The following is a 24055-nucleotide window of genomic DNA, read 5'->3' on the forward strand; positions in this document are numbered from 1 at the left end:
CATGAATCTTAGAAACTTCCTCGAGGAAGGATGGATTGGTACGTGGAAGTAAGCATCCTGTAAGTCCAAGGACACCATCCAGTCCCCTGGACGGAAGTGCTGCTAACACCGAGGCAGTGGTCTCCATCGTGAACTTCTTCTTTTCGACGAAGAAGTTCAGGGCGCTTACGTCCAACACCGGTCTCCATCCCCCTGAGGATTTCGGAACTAGGAACAGGCGGTTTGTAAAAGCCTGCCGAAAGATGATCTGCCACTAGTTCGATCGCCTCCTTTTCCAGCATCTGATCTACCGCTAGTCGGAGGGCTTGATTCATGATGGGGTCCCTGTATCTGGCCGTCAACTCCCTCGGGTATTGGTCAAGAGAGGCCTCGAGAGAACGGGATGAGGTAGCCCTTCCTCAAAATTGACAGGGTCCAGGCATCTGCGTCTTCTGGGCCCAGACTTCTGCAAACTGTAAAAGCCTGGCGCCTACAGTTGTCTGAAGGACTTGAGTCTTACTTGGGAGGTTTGATTGACTTCGTAAAAGTCCTCCCTCTTCTATTTGGTTTCCGACCTCTGAACGAAGAGGATCTAGAGGTAGAAGCCCCTCGAAAGGGTTCCTGAGAGGTCGGCTTAGCTTTCTTTCTTCGTCTTAGTCTGGAAGGAAGGGGGCAGCTTCCTTGCAGACTGCGCTAGAAGGTCCTGCGTAGCTTTGGCAGAGAGAGCCTTCGAAATATCTTGAACCAGGTGTTTTAGGAAACAGCTGCGTAGAGAGAGGGGCAAAAAGCAAAGACGATCTCTGAGCATGTGAGACAGACTTTGTTAAAAATGAGCAAATACTGATCTTTTCTTCAAGACCCCTGCTCCAAACAGTGAAGCTATTTCGCTGGCCCATCCCTCACCAATTTATCCATACAGGATAAGACACAATTCAATTCCTCCGGAGAAAATGTGCCGGTCCTTGAGTTTTCTTGGCTAGGACTCCGAGGGACCAATCGAGAAAGTTGAAACTTCCAAGACTCTAAAAAATTGCCTTTTAGAATGTGATCTATTTCATTCATTGCCCACGTAGTTTTGGCCGAATTCAAAGCTGATCTTCTAGTGGCGTCTACTAGTGCCGAAAAATCTGCGTCAGCTGAAGACGGAAGGCCCAGTCCCAAGGGTTCTCCTGTCTCATAACACCAAAATCCCTGTCCGTCCTGAAAGCTTCGACGGAGGAAGGCAAACATAGTTTTTCCCCGCTTCTTCTTTAGTAAGCATCCATGAACCGAAACTCTTGAGCCGCTTTCTTCATAGAAAGAGTCGGTTTCATTCCTCACACAGAAGATCCTTTTGTTGCTTTCGCTGTGGAGAACAACGAGTGTGGAGAAGGAGGAGCAGTAGGGCTCAAAGACTCTCCGAACTCCTGAGGAGAAGCTCTGTGAACTTTCTTGTACGAAGAAACTGCTGCCGATGTATTAGTTTCTTTTCCTCAGAGGCTTCCTGGTCTTCTTGAAGAGGAGAACGAGGATGAGGAGAAACGAGGGATGAGGATCCATGAGAATCCTTAGATGATTTCCTAGCTGGGGTACAGTGCGATGGAGACAAACGTCTTGAATGAGGAGAAGATTCCAAAGTACGCATTATCCGAAAATTCTTGTCTCATCTCGCATTCCTTCCTAAACGAAGACAAACTCTTAACAGCAAAAGAGGAAGGACTCCCTTCCCTAGAAAGACCACGTCTATCCCTAGGGAGACTACGAGAGGGAGAGCGCCTACTAAAATCCTGGCGCCGATCGTGAGGAGAGCGGCTACTAGGCGCCGAGCGCCTATCTGTCACAGGGCGCTTAGGGGAATCCTGGCGCCTACCAAGCGGCGAAACGTTGCTAAAAATAGGGCGCCTATCAGGAGCAGGGCGCTTGAGAGGCTCTTGATGCCTACGAAGCGCAGAGCGGCTGCTATGCTCCGAGCGCTTAAACGAAAACAGGGTCGTTCGACGAGATCTTGGTCCTATTACCGAGGGGAGAACGTCTGTAAGGCTCCGAGCGCCTAACAGAAGCAGGGCGCTTGAGGCGTTCTTGACTTCTAGCAAGAGGAACCGATCAGGAGTAGGGAGTCTCGGAGAAACGAAGAGCGCCTACTAGGAGAACGAAGCAAATGAGGATCAAGGTGTCTTTCTCCAGGAGAACAGCTACTAAAAGAAGGACGCTTACCAGGCGCAGGGCTCCTACTAGACTCTTGATGTCTTACAGGGGAGGAGCGAACTCCATGCGATGAGCGCCTACAAGTCACGTTATCCGACGCCCGACGACAGTAGTTGGAAGGAGAAGCGCGCCTACTTTCAGAAGGGCATTCCCTAGGTTCTCTGAGAAGGCGAGGAGAAGAAAGACGAGACGGAGACGACGAAATAAGTCTTCTATGACCTGAGCGACTCTCTCTTCTTGCACGAACTCTAGAAGAAGGAGAAACAGAAGGGGCGGAGCGTCTACCCGAGGCAGGAATCCGATCTGGGGAAATATCTTCATAGTCCAATGAGCGCCTATCCGACGATTGGCGTCTCGACACCTCCGAGCGGGAGTGTGTTCCTCTCGTGAAATCCCACGATGTGTAGAGTATCCTCAAAAGAAGGAAGATCTCCGATTACAAGGAGAGCGCTCTTCCGACGAAAAGCGCCTCGATCTCTTGATAGGGAGAGACAAATCCTTCCTTTCTACGCGATCTCGATGCCAAGGAGTCCGCCAAGGCTGTGATCTGAGCTTGTAGGCCCGCTAGCACTCGAGAAGGAGAGTCCCCCACGGATCTTCTTCCGAAGCAAGCTCAGAGCGAGGAGCGGGAGAAGGAGGGCGATCACAGGATCTCCCCCCTAGGGCTTCTTTGCTTGCAAGGAAGCTACATCAGAAACGTCTTCTGGGCTGGACGCTAACGTACTGAAGGGGAGCCTCCGCAGCCCTCTTCAAATGGGCGTGACGCTCCTTAGAGCTCCAACCACGCGCTTTTGGCGAAGGAGAAGAGGTACGACGAAGAAAAAACACTGACGAAGAATATTCTTCTTCTTACGATCCAAAGCAGCCTGGGAGCAAACTTCAGGATCTGCCGAGGGGTCGCCTGACCGGTGGGGGCTCTCCCTAGCCCTCCTGCGGCTTTCGACTTTCCTCCTCCACTGGAACTGGGAGTCCTTGGAAGAGGTCTAGGGCCTGGAGGCACTAAGGAGCCGGTCAGAACGCACCCTCCACATCACTGGGTACACTGCACTTATCATCACTGACACTCTTACCTTGATCAGTACGAGATTCTTTGCTTCCTTAGAACACAAGGAAGCTTTTGGAGGCTGCCCGCCTCCGAAGACGAATCTAAACGGCTTCGGTGCGGGGAGCAGGAGCGAGACCTGGGAGGAAGGTTCTAAAACTACATTAATGTTAGTTTCATTCTCACTCATTCTCGACCTGCTCAAACTCCTTGAAGAAGCTTTACGTACCCTATCCCTTTCAAGTTTCCTAATATAAGAAGAAAGAGCCTTATATTCATCTTCGTTCAAACCTCACACTCTTGACTCGGGTTACTAAACGAACATTCATTCCCCCTACATTTAACACAGATAGTGTGAGGGTCAACCGCAGCTTTCGGTAACCTCACCTTACATCCATCAGTCAAACATACTCTAACAAAACCGGAGTTTTGGAAACAGAATCAAAATCAGACATTCTACAGGAAAATCCAGCGCAAAGTCAATAACGGTCCACAATCAGCGTATGCCAAGCCAAAATAGAGCGAATACGTCACCAAAATGTCCAAATCAATCTCCAGGCAAGCGAGAAATGAAGAATATATCGGAATGAAACGACAACAGTTGTTATCGCTTCAGCGACAGAAAAAAAATCTGGCTGGAGAGATAGATTGGTTCATACATCCCGCCACCCCCAGCGGCGGGTAGGTGTAGACCACCTGACCTACCTGTCGCGTGTGCCGCGAGATTTGAAATTCTTTCTCGAACGTCGGAGGGACTATAGCTAAGTATATATCTGGCAGGGAAGTTTCATGTACAAACTTGCATGTTGCATATTTACATTTCTTTCTGGCAACCAACAATTTTTTTCATTCCACCCCTTTACATATTTCTTCAAGGGCTGGTGGCTCTTATTAGGAAATTATGAGCCAGCTTCAGAGGTGAAAAACAGATTGAGCAATTCACTGTAGTGCAGGTTATACATGGGTCCTGTGTAATAGCAGCCCATTACTGATAAAAGGAGCAAGTGCTTTTTAAAAAATGACAAATTTTTAAGACAATTTGTATTTTTCATAGCTACAAACCTGAGGTCTTAACAATAGGATAATTTCTAGCGCCTAGCTGGATCTGGTTAAATTGCGGATGAAAGCAAGGAATCTTGTGAGATCTGGCAACACGTGTGCATATCTGGTGAAGAACGGGCAAGGACCACGCATCTACATATGCCAATGCGTCAGTCTTTTCTTAACCACCTGGGCGAGAGTTGTGTTTTCCCTGTTCTTGTTTTTTGGCTTTGGCTGCGACCGATCTTCATGTCACTTGTAGTAGGTGTCGCTCTAACGTTTGTACAATAACGAATCCCTGCACGGAATGCCGTGCGTGGCCTAGAGAGCAGTGGAAGCTATTTTATAGTAAGAGAGAGCATTTTATCTGGTGACACATTAGTCTTTTTTTGACCGCCTTGGAGAGTAGCTGCTTTTGCTCTCCTTCCAAGTTGGTTGCTTTGTTTGCCCATGATTCGTGTTCAGTTGTGTCTGTGTGCGTGATTGTAGTTTATCATGGAGTCCACTGAGTTTTCACAGCCTTGTCAATGCATGTGCCCGGGCATTCAGGTTTTCTGTGCCCCAGGTTTTTGGTTGTTACCATTACAAATCCCCATACGACATGCAACGTGCAGTAGGTGCCAATCTAATTTTTTGTACTATTACTAGAATCGCGTGTGCACAGAAGATTTGTGCCTGGCCTAGAGTCGTAGTGGACAGCGATTTACAAGAAGAGGGAATATTGCAGAGTTTCTACTTGTCCTTCTTGGGAGGGTTTTTTTCCCTCCTCGTTCGGACGATTCATCTTCCCTCTCTTCCAAAAGCGCTCCCCTCCTTCAGTTTTACTGCTGTCTCCTTCCATTTCTTCCATCAATTCATCATTGGAAGTTTCAGGAGTTGCACAGGATGAGATTATGTTTAATATAGCCCCCTTGCCATGGATACCCATACAAAATATGTCTACACATTTCATAACTTTTGCTTGTTGGCCCGTTCCCAATCACCAGGTAAAGGTTATAGGCTAAGTCAGTTGGTACATAATCAAAATAATTAATTATTGGAATTATCATATCACATTTATATAAAATTAATATCTAAGATTTTAATTTATTTGACAAAGCTCATCATCATTAAAAAGTAATTTTCACATTCCTGTTGGAAAAAGAAGGGTCACAACAATTTTTTTTCAACACCTGTGACATCGCTACCAGCGGAGTAATACCCGTTGGAAGTACATCCACATGAATGTGTTTCCTTTAACGGTTGAAAAGGTCCCCAATATTAAGGATAATTGGGGAACTTCATCACAAAATCCATTTAGTTTTATAATAAAACACTACAAAGGAAATATTTACCTTTAGTAAACACCAAGGCTCATAAGTCAAGCACAATAGGGAACTACTATCAAGGCTATGTTACCCTTTTAGTAAACTCAAATTATATATCGATGTTAGTAAAGTCATTGACTTATGAATCTCAATGATGCTAATTATCGCTTTGTTAGACAGAAAAAACAGCACAGCTATTTCAGTGTAGCCTAGCTATCTACTCAAAACTTCTCACCTTGCAGAAGTCCTACTGACTCCTAGTTTTAACAAATATAAGCCTACCCATTAAAATGTTAAAGAAACAAAGCTTTTTGCTGGGTCTTAAAACTATGTATGTAGCTTGAGCGGTGTTAAGATGATCAAAAGTACAATGGGAAGATAGCCGACACACATGCTGTTGTCACATGTTCGAGTGGGATGAAGGAAAAACCAAGGTAGTCTTTGAAGGACAGGAGACAGAGCCCTCTTGTCTAGTCATTTATATTATATCACTATGCCAACTAACACTATTCGGGCCAAGACCAACTCTAAGAGAATCCTGAGATTGATTGGTCTGTCTCATGGAGCCCTGGGGGGACCATGAGAATGCACCTCCTTTGAGAATTCACAGTGGCTATGCTATCTAGAATGGAATTTTGTGGAAGCCTGAACACGGAGTGAAACACCTCAGAATGATCAGAAAGGTTGCTGGAATTGTATAACCACAAGAATGGTTAGAAAAAGTGGAATGACAGTAGTGTAGTGAAACACAAGTAGAACAATCACTACAGTGGTTGAGCACAGTAAAAAAGTCAGCAAAATGATGGAACACCAGGTGAATACGGTAAAACAGAACAGATATGGCACTGGTACAGTCACCAGAAGAACTGTTATAAGATTGATGGGACATCAGCTGAATGGTCAGCTTGAAGGAGTACTAAAACAACCGGAAAAACATTAGAATAGTGCAACACAAGCAGAATGGCTTGCCTAAACAGATGCCCAACACACAATGTAAAACCTCATGGCAATGCTGTGACATCAAGTTTTTCTATCTTGGTTAGGTGTTGCTAATTTCTGAATACTCATGAATAAAAATGGGTAGAGATACAAACCTAAGCAGAAACATGCATTTCTGCAACTGGTTCTTAACTGTAATATAGTTAGGGAGAGTAATCAGAGGCTACTGGAGATATTTCAAAATTTAAATACACTAATGTCAAAATATCAATCAGTTACCATATAGTACTACTATTTTTCTATCTGTTGGTATTATATACAATATCCTAATGCATAACATGATAAATCTCTAGGTATTAAAGAATAAAAACACACGTACACCAAACAAAATATAAGCAAAAACAGATGTGGATGTAGATTGATGATCTAAAGGAATGTTAGGTGGTTGGGGAGGAGGAAGATCATGCTTGCTCTTACCTTATTACTAAACTTTTCATATTTTATTATTGGCATATGTGATCTTATAAATAAGTATTCCAAGTAAAACCTACAAATCTACAACCTTAAAAGATTTTCTGTGGTTTAACCCTTTCACCTTGAGTAGGTTTTAACACCACAATAGAAGTCTTTCAAACAACACTTAAATAGATAGACCCAAAGCACTATAGTTAGGGGTTATAAAAAGACTGTCTCTGTCCATCATGTACATATATATTATTTGTAATAATTTGTGTTAAGTCTAGACATTTAAGATAATTTGCAAATACCCTGTATTTTCATGCACCAGGATTGACAATTACATTTTGGCAGATTCCTGGATTTTTTTTTACAAAACTGTGATTTAGAGATCTATCTCATGTGCACAATTATAAACCAGTTGAGCATGACCAATGGCATATCTCAATTACTTGGCCCCTCATATCACACAGCCTTTAATGGAGTAACATGTTCTCCATATTTCAAGTGGGCGCTGCACTGATCAAACTCAGAATACACTTTACTCCTACACAAATTGTAGGAACATCATTTGGCAACACTGAGCTAAATTGGGAGTAAATGATAGAGGACATCTACCTCTTGTCTTCGAGTATGATAAATGATTGATTTCTTTTTGTTTTGAAACCATTTAAATAATTGTTTTCTTTTTGTTTTGATCCAATTTATCTCCCATATTGTTTGTTTGCTTGTATGGTGTTTTTACATTGCATGGAACCAGTGGTTATTCAGCAACAGGACCAACGGCTTTGAGCATTCCAAAGTGAAAGATAAACCTTTTTTGCCTAAAGAGATAGTATCACTACTTGATGACTAAAAGGCTCAGCTCAAACTTCTAGCATAGACAGTGAAGATTTATTTGATTCTGAAGAAAACCATAATTTAGATTTCAGCGTGTCATTGCCAAGGTACTGAGCAGAACCAATAATTAGAGGAGCCCTTTACTTTTCATTCACCCAAAGTTGTGAAGTTTACTGTTCAGGATAAGGAAAACCCTTTGGAGTTTTTAAAAAAGTTTTTTTTATGAAGTCATGAAGCACTGTAACAGAAATGGATGGATTTGCCAAGCAGTCTCTAGATGAATATATAGAAAGTTTGCCTAGAATATCACATGTACAAAAACAGTATGATACAAACGTAAACGAAAATTCAAAATAAATTCTTTTATCTTATCTTACACTATATAATATCCTAATATATTTACACAAAAAACATCAATGTAAAACAGAATTCATATAAAAGCATAAAAACCAGCATAAACTAAATGACCACTCTGTGAGCAAGAAAATGTGATGATATGGGAGTGGTGATGATTCCTATTAGTGATGCTTAACTGGTTAAATTAAGTCCATTATATTTACATCTAATTTGCACTTAATATGCTTTTGGATGAGTTGCTGTGGCCTAGCTTTGACATTTTGACATCATAATGCAATATTGTTGGCAAAAACCGAGACTTATAATTGTTTCTACTCTACACAGTAGTTAATTGATTTAAATGATGTTTTGTACATAGCAAGCACCTACCTGGATCTTGGTAAAGTAATAAAAAAGATCCCAATTTGACAATTATTTTTGGAAGGATTCAAATTTTGTTTTAAAAATTGTAAATTTGAGAACTGTCTAGCCAAGGTATTTCTGTTGTTCATTCATGTGCTACATGGTGAATCTACTTCTTCATAAACTGCACAAGAGAGAAAAGATGGTAGTTATGCACATACATAAATGGATAATCTACTAAGTTTGCTTCTAATCATGACAAAAAAATGTTTTATATAACAAGGCTTGCATTTAACTACAAAATTTATTAATAATATACAGGTTACTTTACTTGCATGGAATGGAAACCCAGTTGCACAAGCTTGCACCATTGGATACTGAGAGGCTTCCAATATGCATGACCAGATCCACATTTGACAATCGGCTTCAACTCTTCATTCTTCTGTGTGACTCCACATAGTCACTATCTTCACTGTCACAACCTGTGGATTACAATACTCGTGCTGCCACTATTGTGCCATAATTTTCAATATTTCATTTCACTTTTAGCTATTTTCCTTTGTGTTAGATTTTGTTTTTGGTATGCTTGACATAACTTCTCTGTGTCAATATTGGGAACTGATTATACGTACTGTTTTGATTAATTTTATAGAATTTACTTTTGGTTCATCAGTTTTACTTCCTGTTTGGTTTTTTGCAAAACGGGAGTTGCCCATGCCTGAGCTGAATAAACCACCAAATACCAAAATCCAACTGACTGATAAGTGTTCATGCCAAAATAACTTACCTATGGGATGGCATAGTTACCAATAAAACGACTACTATAATATGTAACTGTACTCATGGATTATAGTTTCTCACCTCATCTGAAAGAGACCTCTCTCCTTCTAGGAAACAGAATGTTTTTACTATTCAAGTACATGAATAACTCCCACTTTAAACCAGTGAAAAACTATGAAAGGAATGACTTGTTCGCTTTACAATCACATAAATCAGAACATATATTCTTAAAACAACCACTAATTATTAACTAAAATTTAAACTGGCAGAACAAACCAATATTTTACATACTGTATCCCTAAACATCTTTTTGCTGTTCAAACGTACATATGAACTGCTAAACTTGCTCACTAATTTGTGTAAACCCCAAGAGCTACGTACTGTAGTGATAACGTGTTACCAAGCTACTGGCAAGTCTTTCAATCACAGAATTGTGTGACCCCCAAGAATAAAGTAATGGTGAAGTGTTACCAAACTGCTGTCAGGTCCTTCCAAGAAACATATTTTGATTTGGTACCAAACACACCACAATTTTACACTGAAAATGTTAAACTTCCTTGGAAGTTATCTAAGTATAAGCCTGCCAAGATACTAGTAACTGTCAGAAACATGAAAGTACAATCTTGTAACTGTCAGAAACATGAAAGTACAATGTAAAATAAATGCAGGAACATAGAACATATACCCAATTTAAACAATCAGGAGACAGGGATTTCAAAAATCTCACTATATATCCTCCATCATTACAATGATGTGCAAACTGAAAAATTCAGTGGGCCTAAATGCAAACATGACAAACCTATTGTGGTTGAAGAGTACTAATACTTTACTAAAGTAGTTTACCTATGAGAGGAACTGAAGGAGACTTTTATACCTACTCATTTATTTCTAGAAGAATTTGTTTCTTTACATTACCAAAAATTATGTAAATGTTTTAGAAAAAATACTGAACTATATACCAATACTATATACCAACAAAAAATATATTTGAGACTTATCAGCTTAAAAAGTTATGCTACTGCTAAGACTGGCCATGACAGAATTCCACAATACCTGAAAAATAGAGAGGAAACTTAGAAAAGAAATTTAAACTGTGAATATTGTGCAATCTATATAATATAAACAATTAATACATTATAAAATAATTATTTTGAACTGAACCATTAACTAATAGTCACTTAACACTGCTAACGACTAATTTAGTTTGCATAAAATGTGGCCAAATACTTTTCATAATATGCTAAATAGTCACTTATCACTGCTAACAACTAATTTAGTTTGCATAAAATGTGGCCAAATACTTTTCATAATATGCTAAATAGTCTATTAAGATCTAATACATTGGAGTAGAGTAACTTATAAAGATCTAATACTATATGCAATGGCAAAAATTCCAGAGGATTTTATTTCACTCCTGTCACTAAAACTATATATATAATATTGAACTTAATCATCCTTGTTCAAATAATGTTCTCATAGTTTTGTGCTTCATCCTTTGTCTCATTCATAAGTCAAACTGAATCGAGACATGTCATTTGATTAGTGATCTTTCCCTCATCTTCTGTCAATCCTTTTTTTCTCTCTTTGAATTCCTTGTCTTTTCTATTGGTACTGTTTCATCTGCTCTTCTGTTTAGTTCGAGGAGTCTCCTTCTCCTTGTAACACCTATTTGGCTAACTTTTCCTTATCTTCATTTTGTGAAAATCAGTAATCCTCAAGATGCACTCTTCAGTGACTATTTTCCAGCTTTGGAATATTGCTGCTGATGTTCATCTGCATTCCTTCATACTATGCAATTTTTAAAATGCCATGCTAGCGCTTCATTTTGGAAACATTTTAATATAGGTACCTTTAGTCCCCCTTATAGACTGGAGGCACTTAAAGTGTGGCCTACACTGCATGATGCAGACAGTACAGAAGGTTCTTAGAAGTTCCTTATGCTTAGCTTCTTTGCTTTCTGCCGATTACTTTTCATTCTTCCTTTAGTCTCTCCTTACTTAGACATCTAACCTCATTAGCCCTACACTGTTCCATTTTCAATTTTCATCCATAAACAAATCCTTTAGGTGGGCACTGTAGGTCAATATTATTATGACATGCTTATCCCCTTAAACTACTTTATAATACTAGTACTACGCTGTAATAATATCCTTCTTTTAGTGTTTTTAGGGTTCTCCTGGCACCCCCGGAAAAAGTAGAGTAAAATTAGTAAGGGAGGATTAAAAAGCTGCCAATTTCCTGTAAAATTTGTTTATAAAAATTTTCTCTTCATTTCAAATTATGCTCTCTCATAAACATGAATGTGTATATAAATGTAAATCAAATGTGTTCTATTCATACAGCCCTCTTATTTCTATGTACTACTGTAGGTCTGTCATTATTCCAGTTACACATAAATAAGCAATGAAAAGCTCCTTAACCCTTTGTCTTATAACACCATGGGCAAACCAATGTGTGAAGAAGTTGAATTGCCACAGTCATGGAAAAATTCCAACTTAGTCTTTCACTCAATGTTTGCATAGGGGAAGTAAAGGGACGTGAGCAAATAACATACCATCACAGCAACTCGGGCACCCAGTCAGGTTTTAGTTGTATGGGCAAAATGTTATGCTTAAAAGAATTTGCCAAGAGGAATGATGAAAATTTGTGTTACTTAAAGTTATTATGTATGAAGAGTTGCAAATACAACAAATTCTTAATCTATTTGTATTTTTCATAGCTAGCAAACCTTCTAGCACCAGCTGGAAACCGGTTAAAACAATAAAAAAAATTGTAAAGCAAGGAGTCTGGGGCATCTGGCAACTCATGAGTATACGAGGTGGAAGTTGGTCACTGACTGGGCTTGGGACCTTGTGATACATCAATCTTTCTTAGATCACCTTGAAGAGTAGTCTTGCTTTTGTGCTCTCATTCTCAAGCCAGTTTATTTGTTAGCCTGCGATTTATTTGTGTTTTGCTTTCCATGTGTGTGTGCCTGCTTGTCTTTTATCATGGATTCCACCAAGAGCTCTAAGCTCTCTCAACGCATGTGTCCAGGCATTCCAAGATTCCCATGTTCAAGATTTTTGGCGTCTTCCATTACTGACCCCCATACCACTTGCAATATGTGCCATTCCAATTTTTGTACTATCAGTAACCCTTGCCCAGAGTGTTGTTCTTGGCCTGTGTCGCAGTGGAAGGCTATCTACAAGAGGGAGCACCGTAGAGTATCTACTTACCCTTCTTGGGAAGTTTTCTTGCTTCCCCAAGTGGACAGTTCTGTGTCCCCTTCTTCCAGAAATTTTCCCTCTGTACTTTTGATGCCCTGTCTCCTTTCTTTTCTTCCATTGATTCATCTTTGGAAGTATCGGAGTTGCACAGGATAATTTTGTGTATAACGTGGCCCCCTCTCGTGGAAGCTAATCTCCCTCCTGGGAGGAGGAGGTGACTCCATCTTCTTCCTTTGTTTTAGATACAGAATTGCACAAGATGGCTGCTGTTCGGGTGATACTAGGCCTACGGGGTTCACCCTGATTATCTATCAGTTTAGTCGGTGTTATTTTATTTCTATTTTCTGTATTGGTGAAATATGGGCAATGTTCAATGTATGGGAAACGTGTTTGATTTTAGAAAATGTCTCAATGTATTTAAGTTGTATTGTGACATCATAGAAGACAAGATGGCGGCAGCGTAAGGTGGAGAAGTACACAATAACAGAGAGTGCAGAAGAGGACGCACAGACCAGGTGTTTGGTAGGGCAGGAGAGAGTTCTCTGCCTTATAGGAGTTTGTGGGTTGTAAGTCATGTTGTGGTGTTGTTCACACTCTTACGGTGGATTATACTGTGACCAAGGAACATGAACAGGTGGGTAGATTGCATGCTTGTGGCATTTAGGAAAGATTAGGTTAGGAGTATATTCAAACCAGTAGCAGAGCGTGGCTGATTAAAGAAGGTCAGATCAGATAGTGAACAAAGGGAGATAAGTTGTAGAAGGGATTGTCCAAGATTTAGCCGGATACAAGATGAGTACAAAGGATGGAGAGGGACAAGTCGAAGATTGGCTAGTGGTGTGTGTAAAAATGAAATACCTGGGGATAGAGATAAGAATGAGCTTAAAAGGGAAAACCCTAGAGGTCACAGAAGGAACAGATAGAAATGAACTTAAGGGTACTGAGGGTTCAAAGATAATCCTATCCAAACAAGATGAAGGTTATCTAAACGATGCTAATGCAGAATTACTGTAAATGAAAAAACTTTTAAAATAGCAAGAGAATCTAGTGAAAACATGAGCGATTTTATAATTAGGTATGAAATGGCAGAATCAGAGTGTAAACAGAGTGAGGGAAAAAGCATGCTTGAAGGAGAAACTAAAGGTTTTCATGTACTATTGGAAAAAGCAAATCTTACAGAAAATAAAAAACAAATTGTATTAGCAGTGTGTGGTCAAAGAAAGTTGCAATATAAAACAGTGTTACAGATCATGAAAAGAATATTTGAGGGATTAGGGAATAAAGAGGAATGGGAATGGTGGGGGTCAGAAGGCAATGCGAAAGCTGGGAGAGAAGAAAAAAACCAGAGATATTGGGAAAATGAAACTGAGGTGGGGGTGGAAGAAATCCTATAAGTAAAGAAGGGAAATAACATTATAATAGCAATATGCAAGAAATCTGAAACAAAATGACAAATTTTTAATCAATTTGTATTTTTCATAGACTAACCAAACCTGATGTCTTAACATGAGGATTACTTTCCAAGCACAAGCTGGCAACCAGTTAACACAATCAAAGATTGTAAAGGAAGGAATCTGTGAGATCAGGCAACTCCTGTGCGTACGAGGTGATAGTTGGTCAGAGACCACGCACTGGACCTCATGACGCTTGTCTTTTCCCCAACCCAGGAAATATTAATACATAAAAGAGTGAGCGGGGTGCTAGAGGTGGGCATTTAAACCCGTTAAGACTCAGGTTTGTTAGCTAAGAAAAATACAAATTGATTAAAAATTTGTCATTTGTTCATATGCAGAACAAACCTTCGGTCTTAACAATAGGATAGACCTATACTTGGAGGGAGGTACAAGTATCCTAAACCAGCTGGGAGTTAACTTTAAGATAGCAACGTAAGGCTCTGACAGGACATAGCAAGAGCTCTTGCAGGTCATTGTTTACAAAGTCATTCAAAGATGGAATGGAAAAAGAGGCAAATCTATTGTCATGCACCGAGGGATTCTGGATCTTGGCAACAAATTCTGGGACAAACTCGAAGGTCACAGACTCCCAACCCCTGGTATGTTTCACATCATAACTTAGGCCATGAAGCTTCCCAAACTTTTTTGAAGAAGTCAAGGCCAACATGAAAACTGTCTTCAGTGTCAAATCCCTGTCTGATGATCAACACAAGGGCTCAAATGGAGCTTGAGTGAGACTTCTCAGGACAAGTGAAACATCCAATGCTGGAGGCTTGAGTTCCCTTGGAGAACAGGTCTGCTTGAATCCCCTGAAAAACAAGAAGATCTCCCAAGATGAAGAGATGTCCATGCTTTTCAGACGTAGCACCAAACCTAATGGTGCTCTGTAGTCCCCTGATAACAGAAACAGAAGGGCCTTTCTCATCCCTGAGGAAGATAAAAAAATCTCTTATACACTGAACAGAGGTTTTGAGTGAAGAGAAACCCTGTTGATGACACCAATCACAGTAGGCTGCCCATTTCCCCTGGTAAACTGCTGAAGACGAATTCCTGAGGTAACTGGACATACGTCCTGCTGCTGAAAAAACCTCTCGCTCAGAGCAGATATTTGATAGTCTCCATCTGTGAAGAGACAGGGATTCTACTGACTGGTGAAACCTTTCAACATGAGGCTGGCAAGGAAGCTCTGCCATGGGGGAATCTCTTGGAACCTCTGACAGAAGGGACAAAAGGTCCAAGAACCGTTATGCTTGCAGCCACAGTAGAACTATAAAAGTCATCCTGAGATTTCGAGAACTCATTACCCTGTTCAGAACTTGACGAGTCAGCAAAACAGTGGGAAGGCGTACACCTCCAGGTTGTCCCAAGGGTGTTGGAAGGTGTCCTCCGCTAGAGCCAGAGGATCTGGGACCACTGAACAGTAAACTTCCAGCTCCTGTTGAACCGAGTTAAGAGGTTTAGTATAGGCTTCCCCCAAACCTGAAAGAGCCTATCTGCCACAACCTGATGCAGAGACCACTCCATGCTCAGAATTTGGTCCCAACGACTCAGCCTGTCGGCGACCACATTTCTCTTGCCTGGAATGTATCTGACAGAGAGCTCCACCGAGTTGTTGACTGCCCACTGCCCACTGTGTAACTCGACCGTCAACGAATAGGTGACAAGCAGTGAGCCCGTTGTTCACATAGATGGCTGTGGTGTTGTCGGCATCAGAACCACCGAATGACCCTCTACCTTCTCTCGAAACCCTCTCAGACCCCGAAAGTTGTCTCCAACTCCAAAACATTGATGTATAGCAGCTTGTCTTTCGTATCCCAAATGCCTCTGACTGTGATAGAGGCATCTGAAAACAGAAGTTTGGAGGGGTAGATGCATAGAGATACCCACTGAGAGATTCTAGTCGTCCAACCACCAATGAAGGTCTTGCCTCACCTCTTCGGACAGAGGAACTCAGTGAAGAGGGGAATCTCCTGCCAGGGACCAGAAGTCTTTTAATCTCCATTGTAGAGACCGAAGATGAAGACGCCCATGAGGGATCAGCTTCTCCAGAGAAGGACAAAATCCCCAGAAGGACCTGCCACTGGTGAATTAGCTGTTCTGGTTGTCATAGTAACTTGCGTGCCACTAACTACAACTTCTCCAACCTCTGGTCCAACGGAAAAACTCGATGCTGCTGTATCTATTACCATATGTAGATAAAGAGCTTTCCGGCTGGGAACAAGATTCAACTTCTTTAAGTTTACTCTTATGCCTAGTTCCTGACAAAACTGAAGAATCTCTGTCCAGCAGCATTTCCTCCTTGGAGCTTGCTAAGACCAGCCAGTCATTGAGGTAACCATCAACAGGCGAATTCCTCGATGTGAGACAAGGACAAAGTCCCTTGTGAACACCTGAGGGGATATGGTCAACCTGAAGCACAGGACCTGGAACTTTTATATCTGCTCTCCCAGAGAGAAGCGAAGGGTGAATAGAGATCTTGAAGTACATCCTTTGATCTATTGACAGCAAGTTGTTGTCCCTTACTGCTACTAACACTGTCCATGGCATCTCCATCTTGAACCTTGTCTTCCTGACAAAATGATTTAAAGTGGAAAGGTCGATAACCAGTCTCCAGTCGCCTGTCGCTTTTGTTACTAGGAAAATGTGACTGTAAAACCCTGGAGAAGGATGCTCTACTTCCTCTATCGCACCCATGTTCAGGATTTTTAACTCTCCCTCCAGAAGAGCTAATACTTCAGGGAGTTGTGAGCATACGTCTGATTGAGAAAGGGTCTGTCTGAGATGGGAGGAGAGAAGTTGAATGGTAGTAGATATTCCACCTGCAGAACATCTACCACCCATTTCTCCGCTCCATAACTTTGCCACTTGGCCCACTGGCCTGCCAGGCATCCCCCTACTCGTGGCAAAGGAGAGGGACAGGCGCCCACTCTATTGACGACCCCCTCTGCCCCTTCCTCTAGATCCCCTCCCAGGTTTGTAGGGGCATGATTGAAAGGGATGCTGCTGCTTGCTAGACTTAGCCTGAGAGGGAAACTGAGAGACCACTGCCAAAGCTGAACCTTTAAGGGATTTAACGAGCAAAAATCTTCTTACCTGTCACTGAAGAGGAGGAGGAGGCAGACATCGTGAACATCCCTCCGACTTGGATACCACCTGATGAACTAACCTGTCCTTAGTATCTGCCCGTCGTCGGTCAATTGTATTCTCTAATTCAGTCCTCGGGAACAGAAACTGCGAATCAAGAAGATCCCCATTCCTGAGCACGGATAAAGACTCAAGAGTCCACTGAACTTGCCACCTTGGACAAAGCTGCGTCTCTCCTGGCTAGGAGGAGGTTGGCCCACAAGTTCGCACTAAGGTGGGCCAGGTAACAAAACGCTTTACCACCGGACTACTATAGTCTAGTGAGTGAGGAAGAAATCACTAAACCTCCTACAGACCTTTCCAAAGCAATTTTGGCTATCGAGGAGGACAAGTCAAGCCATGAGACTGTCTGGAAGATGGAAGCCGCTGTAGTCTCCATAGCTAAGGCCTCTTGTGATGACAAGGAAGGACCTTCCGACCTAACTTGCTCTAGGGTTAGACTAGGTTTAAGCCGGATCATGTCCGGGTTAAGGTGACAAGGCATCAAATGAACTACAGGCAGTCCCTGGGTTACGATGGGGGTTCCGTTCTAGAGACGCGTCGTAACCCGAAAATCGTTGTAAGCCGGAACATCATCAAAAATCCTAAGAAAATCTTACTTTTAATGCTTTGGGTGCATTGAAAACCATGTAAACTGCATTCTTATTGTATTTTTCATCAAAAAACCTTTGAATATTGATTATTTTGCATTTTTTGTGTCATATTTCTTCTGCCAAATCAGCGTTGTAGGCGTCGTAACCCTGGAACATGCGTCGTAATCCTGGAAATAATTTCTGATGAATATAATTGAAAAGCGCCTTAACCTCGGAATGTCATAAGCCGAACCTGTTGTAACCCGGACTGCCTGTACATTAGTTGAGTAGTATTTCCTATGCCGCACACGAGAGGAGGAAGAAAGTTGGAAGACCCCTTGGAATGTAGAGAACCTTCTCGGTCCAACACCAAAGTGTTCGCACGTTGTGAGAAGGACTGAGCGTGACCCGACAGGGGAAGTTCAAAAGAAGTCCTAAGGAATCCGTGACTGGCAACCCAGCAAGGGAAGGCCTCTATGCAAGTCGGGGTGATAGAAGACTGAGCTTGCGTCCTACACTCAAGATTGTTGAACTCACGAATGACATCAACAACCTCTGCAAAGGAAGACAAAAACTCTTGAGTGTCTCCCTCCTACTCCAGCAACGGTGACTGACGTAAAGAAGAAGGCTTGGCAGCATCATCCTCCTTTTGCAACAGCACCGATGAAGCTTCCCAAGGGAGCCTAATATTCTAGACATTATTGGTATGAGAGAAGTCTTTAAAACTCAAAGACACTGTGACTGAAGGTTCCCGAGCGTCATCATGCAACGACTCTTGTGTACGGTCTCGGCTCGAACTGCATACAGGCTCGTGTAAAGAACTACGTACACCATTGCTGAAACGATCATGTACATGTATGTCAGGCGAAACATGTACGCGTTCATGAGAGGAATCACGTACGTGGCAGTGTGACAGGAGTACACGTCTCACGAGCACAGTCCCAAGACAAGGAACGCTGCCGAGGAGAGCTACTTGAAGGTGATTGACTCTTAAGGTGAAGGCCTCTTCCAGGAGAACGAGGAACACATCTGTGGGCCAGGGAAGCCTCACGTTCCCTACTGTCAACCAGTCTTGTCGAGTGAAGAATACTTAAACACAACTTGGACCACTTCCGTTCTCTGCAACTTTTGACCTTTTAAACAGCGCCTTATCTTCCTTACGCCGTCGAACTGGGACCGGAACAGATAAAGAGGGAGTACCTCCAAAATCATCAGCACGTACATGCAAGGATGAGACACGACCGCATATGGAAGGTGAAGACTCAACACTTATACTGACATGAACACGTCCATGAGGAGAAACACGGCTGTGAAGAGAGGATGACGATGCATTACCAGCACGCACATGACACACACGACCATGTAACGAAGAGGAGGATGCCTCCGTTTCACAAGCTTAAACGTTAACTTCACAAACATGAACCTGCAATGGAGAAGCAAGACCCTTCGGGGCAGACAGCGGAGCACCCCTCTCACTTGCATGAACATGGACGTGTATGGGGGAAACACTGTCATGAGAGGCAGAAGGTGATGCACCCCCTCCGCTCGCAGAAGAAACAAACCACAAAAGTCCTTGATCCTCCAACTTCTGACATGATGAACAGGCAGTGATGGAGAAGAAGCAGGAGGAGATAAATCTCCTTCCCTACGAGATCTCTTTGAAGCAGAAGGTGGAGAAGAGATCTTATGTTTACGATCCGTCTTCTTAGCAAAATAGAGTCCAGCCTCTTGAAGATCGCTTGAAACAATGCCTCGGATGGCTCAGCGAGAGAGGACGATGATGTCATAGTGATGGGAGGATGAGTGGCTGCTGCATCCGATGTTATAGGCTGAGAGGGTGCTGGGAGTGACGTCACAACATCTCTACGACCAGCGCTAGTTGATGGCCTCACTGGTGGAGTGATAAGGCGCAACCCAGAGACTGTAGGTGAGGCTCCACAATATGGCAGCACCTAAGAGCCAATGTAGAGGAGTCCAGGGGGAGGCGGGAGAGCAATGGGGGCTGGAGGGGGGTATGAGCCTCCAAAAAATGTGACAACAGTCTATCCAAGGAAGGTGAACCCTGTAGCCCAAGCAACACCCAGACCGCTGCCATCTTGGATGACTCCAAACCTAAAACTAAGGAATTAGATGATGCAACCACCTCCCTCTTGGGAAGATAGTTGGAACCTGAGGGAGAGGGGGATACATTAAACAATAACATCACCCTGTGGCACTCCCGATACTTCCATCGACGAATCAGTGGAATAAAAGGAAGTGACATGGGAACACACTAGAACTAGCAACAGGAAGACCGATCGAGGGAGAGGGAGCAGCCGAATCATCCAGACAAGGTGAAGAAAATCCTCCCAAGAAGGAATGGTCAAAACTCTGTCAAGTTCCCTCTTCCTATAAAACACCCTCTGCTGTGACTTAGGCCAGGAACGACATTCCAGGCAGGGGTTCGTAACTATAAAAAAATTTGGTCTGTACCTACTGCATGTCGTAAGTGGATCCGTAGCTGTACACGCTAAAGCCTTGAGCATGGAAAACCCTGAATGCCCAGGCACATGTGTTGATGATGCCGTGAAGACTCGGAAGAAGCCATAATAAACAATCACACACAACACACTGAAAGAAAGAACACAGGCACAAAACAACCGGCTTGGAAGGAGAGCAAAGCGCAAGTGTCTACTCCCCAAGGCGGTTTAAGGAAAAGACTGAAGCGTCACGAGGTTCGGTGCGTGGTCTCTGACTAACTATCACCGGAGTTGCCAGATCTCACAGATTCCTTGCTTTACAATCTTTGATTGTGTTAACTGGTTACCAGCTGGCACTCGGAAAGTAATCCTTTTTTTAAGACCGAAGGTTTGTTCCGCATATGAACAAGAAGAAAATCAGCAGAAAACAGAAACTGGGCCAGAAGAACAAGTTTACATAGATGTTAGGAAAATAGAGGAAGAGTCTTGGGAAGAGGCTGATGCAGTTTTAGACAGGATGTAAATAGACAGTTTTTGGAGGTATTGTGACTCGACAGTTTGTGGGGAATTGTGACTAGCATACATTGTTGTGGGTTTGAGTCTGGAAGAGTTGAGGAGAATGAAGGATACTAGAACAGTCTAATAAAGTATTCAATTTTGGTGAGTATCCATATAGTCAAAAGGAGTAATGGAAATACCAATGATATTGAAAAACAAAAAGTTTTATTTGAAGACAGATATTTTGCAGGGTGATGTACCATGGCTAATAGGTAAGAAATCATTGAGTAAAATGGGTGTGACCATAAATTTGAAAGAAAATTGTTATACTAATAGAAGTATTAGGGGAAATGAGGGTATGCATAGTTAAGAGAAGACAAACAGGGTCACTTAAGATCACCAATATTGAGGAGGAAGGTAGAAGAAGAATTATTGCTGGAGGGTTGGAACGGAAAGAATCTGAGGAAAATTAAAGGTGCAGTGGTGAAGTTACATCTACGGTTTGGTCACAGAAGCACAGTGGATTGATGGTTTGAGAGAGAAAGAAAAGGAGGAAATAAAAAAGTTGCTAACAGACTTGACTGCAAGTTGTGAGGTATGTAAAAGATACAAAAGAAACACAGCTACAATGGATGTGGGAGAGATAGAAGAAAGTTTTAGGTAATGGTGGATATGGCAATGAAGTATTGTCAGGCTTTTTGGATAAAGATTGGTTTGCTATATTTGGAGTGCCTTCCAAAATATTGTCAAACAATGGGGATAAGTTCAAAATGAAAAAGTAAGGAGGATGGCAGAGACGGAATATGAAAGTATTAGCCACAGCATCGGAATCTCCATGGAGCAAGAGATTTATGTGAAAAGAGCGCAGGCATAATCAAAGAAAGTTTAAGAATGACGATAGAGGGTGAGGAAGTAGAAAGGTCCATTGCATTAAGACGGGTAGTGAGTGCTAGAACTGCTTAGTAAATAATGGAGGTTTCTCTCCTAACCAATTAGTACATGGGAAAAACCCTTCCTTGCCTAATTTATTGGGAGAAGGGAGTTCAAGTCCTGGTGATATGCGGGCAATGTTCAATGTATGGGAAACATGTTTGATTTTAAAAAATGTTTTGATGTATTTGAGTTGTGTTGAGACATCACAGAAGATGAAATGGCGGCAGCATGGGGTGGAAAAGTAAACAATAACAAAGCATGCAAAGGATGGCGCACGGACCTTGTGTTTGGTAGTGCAGGAGAGAGCTCTCTGTCTTATAGGAGTTTGTGGGTTGTAAGTCATGTTGTGGTGTTGTTCATAGTCTTAAGCTGGATTATACTGGGACCGAGAAACGTGACAGGTGGGTAGATTACACATTTGTGGCATATAGGAAAGCTTAGGCTACGAAAATATTCGAATGCATTTTATTTCTGCTTGCCATTCTCCTCCGGTCCCCTTGCCTGTCCCCACTCCTCCAAGTCTCCACTACTTTGGTTCTCGTGTACTGCCGCCTAGCGGGACACCATCGACAACTATGACGTTTGCTGGGTTGCCTCTTATCTCCCCACCAGTGAGACCACTGAATCGCGCTACCATTCCGAATGCCGTGATGCCCCTTCCAGCATCCTCTCAACCTATACGTACTGTCATCACAGTCGCTTGCTGAGCCATCAGAAATGTTCCTTTAAGTGGTGGTAGATCAGCTGGTCTCTGTTTTTAGCGAGAGGTATCCTATACTTTCTAGCAAGAAGTGTCGTAGAAGGAGAGCTCCTTCCCCTCTGCCATCTCTTTCTCGTTCTCGGATCATACGTTGGAGGATTCAGGACTTTATTGCTTTGTCTTCTGGGAGTAAGAAGAGTGTTTCGCTGTCTTCCCAGCACAAATGCGTCTCATTCGGTCACGTAAGTGTATGTGCTCCAGTTCATGATGGCCTTCACTCTCCCCAGTCTTCAAAATGATTCTTGTTGCCTTAGCCTGCTTGAGTTAGCCGTAAGGATGATAAGGCTCTGATTACGAGGTCGAAGGTGCCTATGACTCAGGTCGCTGGTCCTGCACCTTCTAGGAGTTCTCCTCTCCCAAAGACTGTTGATTCTCCTCCTGTTCTGCCTCCCAACGAATGTGTTCGTAGTGGGAATTGTGAGGCTGTGGACGGTTGTGGACATGAGGCGGTTTGGGTCTGTGGACGTGTTTCTCAGCCTAGCAAGGCTTCTTCGTCCCTGTGTGATGGGAGGGTCAGACTCTCTCCTGTGTCCAAGAAGCCTAGGCTTTCAGGTTCTCAATTCCCCAAGGAGGTTCCCAACTTTGGTAGTTCACCTTCCAGAGTTGGCGGGGGGACCTCCCGAGGCTAGTCTCCGCCTTCCAGCCATCCACCATGACATTCTCTATTGCATTGTATGTACTCTATCTCGTGACTGTGTACATGAGTCATCACATGGTCGTGGGTATGGTTCATTGCACAAGAGTGTAAGTGGTTTGTCACACAAGTGTGTACATGGTTTGGCTCAAAGCCATGTATGTGATTCATTACTTGACCATGTTTCTGGGCCCTCTTTCTCAGGATCTTCCGTCGTACAAGGTCCTAGTCCTGTTGGTGCAGGGTGTGATGTATGGCTTCCTAGGGAAACCTTTCCAGTAGCCTTAGGGAAGGATGAGGATCCTTCAAGGCCTTCTGCTTTGTATTGCCACTCTCCTTTGCTGGAGTCTTCTTCGGAAGTTATTGATCTCATTCGTGAGCTCAATAATCTTCAGGGGTAGGACACAGACTCAGTCTTCTATGACCCCTACAGGCATAAAGGCCTTGCTCAGTCCGTGGCAGGACGCTAGAGCTTTGTTTAAGCTTCCTTGTTCTGGGCATGCTCAATTCACTTTGCAGCACATCAATGCTTTGGTCTTGGGGTCAGGATGGCTCCCTGTGCTCCAATAGGTCATCTAAGCTTCTCCCTCCTCTTGTGCGCCATAGGAAATATTATTCTACTAATGTAGTTCAATTGATGCCTCGTTATCTTAATTCAGACATCTTAATTCAGACATAAGCCATCTAAAGCCTGGCTTGACCCTGGATCAGGAAAGGGCTGAGGGCCCTTCAATGACTTCTCAAGAGGCCTTTACTCTGTAGTCTATTACTTATTCTGTCTTCCAGACTGTGCTGTGGCTGGACGTATTCAATGCAAAATTAATGGAATAAGTAAACTTATCTGAGTGGTATATTTTTGGTGTTAGCCTAGGAAGCTGTGAACATGTCTATCAGTAGTAAACAAATGCAACTCTGGAAGCACATGTTTGTTATTCATAAAGTTAATGTTTTTACCTTTATTTTGATATATAATTATGCAAACTTAAAAAAGTTCCTGTTTATCAGATATTATTTTATTTCAAATCTTATAGCTATAGCACACAATCACAACCTCCAGGGTTAAATTGGCAAAATAATGGTTAGTAATGGGTGACATCTACCCTGGCAGAACAAACACCAATCACA

At 42.5% G+C, this 24055-nt stretch overlaps 2 protein-coding genes across 2 annotated transcripts in view; one reads left to right on the forward strand and one right to left on the reverse strand.

Annotated features, from left to right (window-relative positions):
• Window positions 1–24055, forward strand: part of LOC135217567 (cytosolic Fe-S cluster assembly factor nubp1-like) — a 184004-nt gene that overhangs the window by 86849 nt on the left and 73100 nt on the right. The window lies entirely within an intron of this gene.
• Window positions 7991–24055, reverse strand: part of LOC135217576 (cytosolic Fe-S cluster assembly factor nubp1-like) — a 28903-nt gene continuing 12838 nt past the window's right edge. Inside the window, exon 4 of the mRNA XM_064253544.1 lies at window positions 7991–10319. Within this exon, the coding sequence (XP_064109614.1) occupies window positions 10289–10319 (31 nt within the window). The 3' untranslated portion in view covers window positions 7991–10288. The remainder of the gene's footprint in view (window positions 10320–24055) is intronic.

Source organism: Macrobrachium nipponense, chromosome 19 (assembly GCF_015104395.2).
Source record: "Macrobrachium nipponense isolate FS-2020 chromosome 19, ASM1510439v2, whole genome shotgun sequence".
In the NCBI taxonomy this organism is placed as follows: domain Eukaryota; kingdom Metazoa; phylum Arthropoda; class Malacostraca; order Decapoda; family Palaemonidae; genus Macrobrachium; species Macrobrachium nipponense.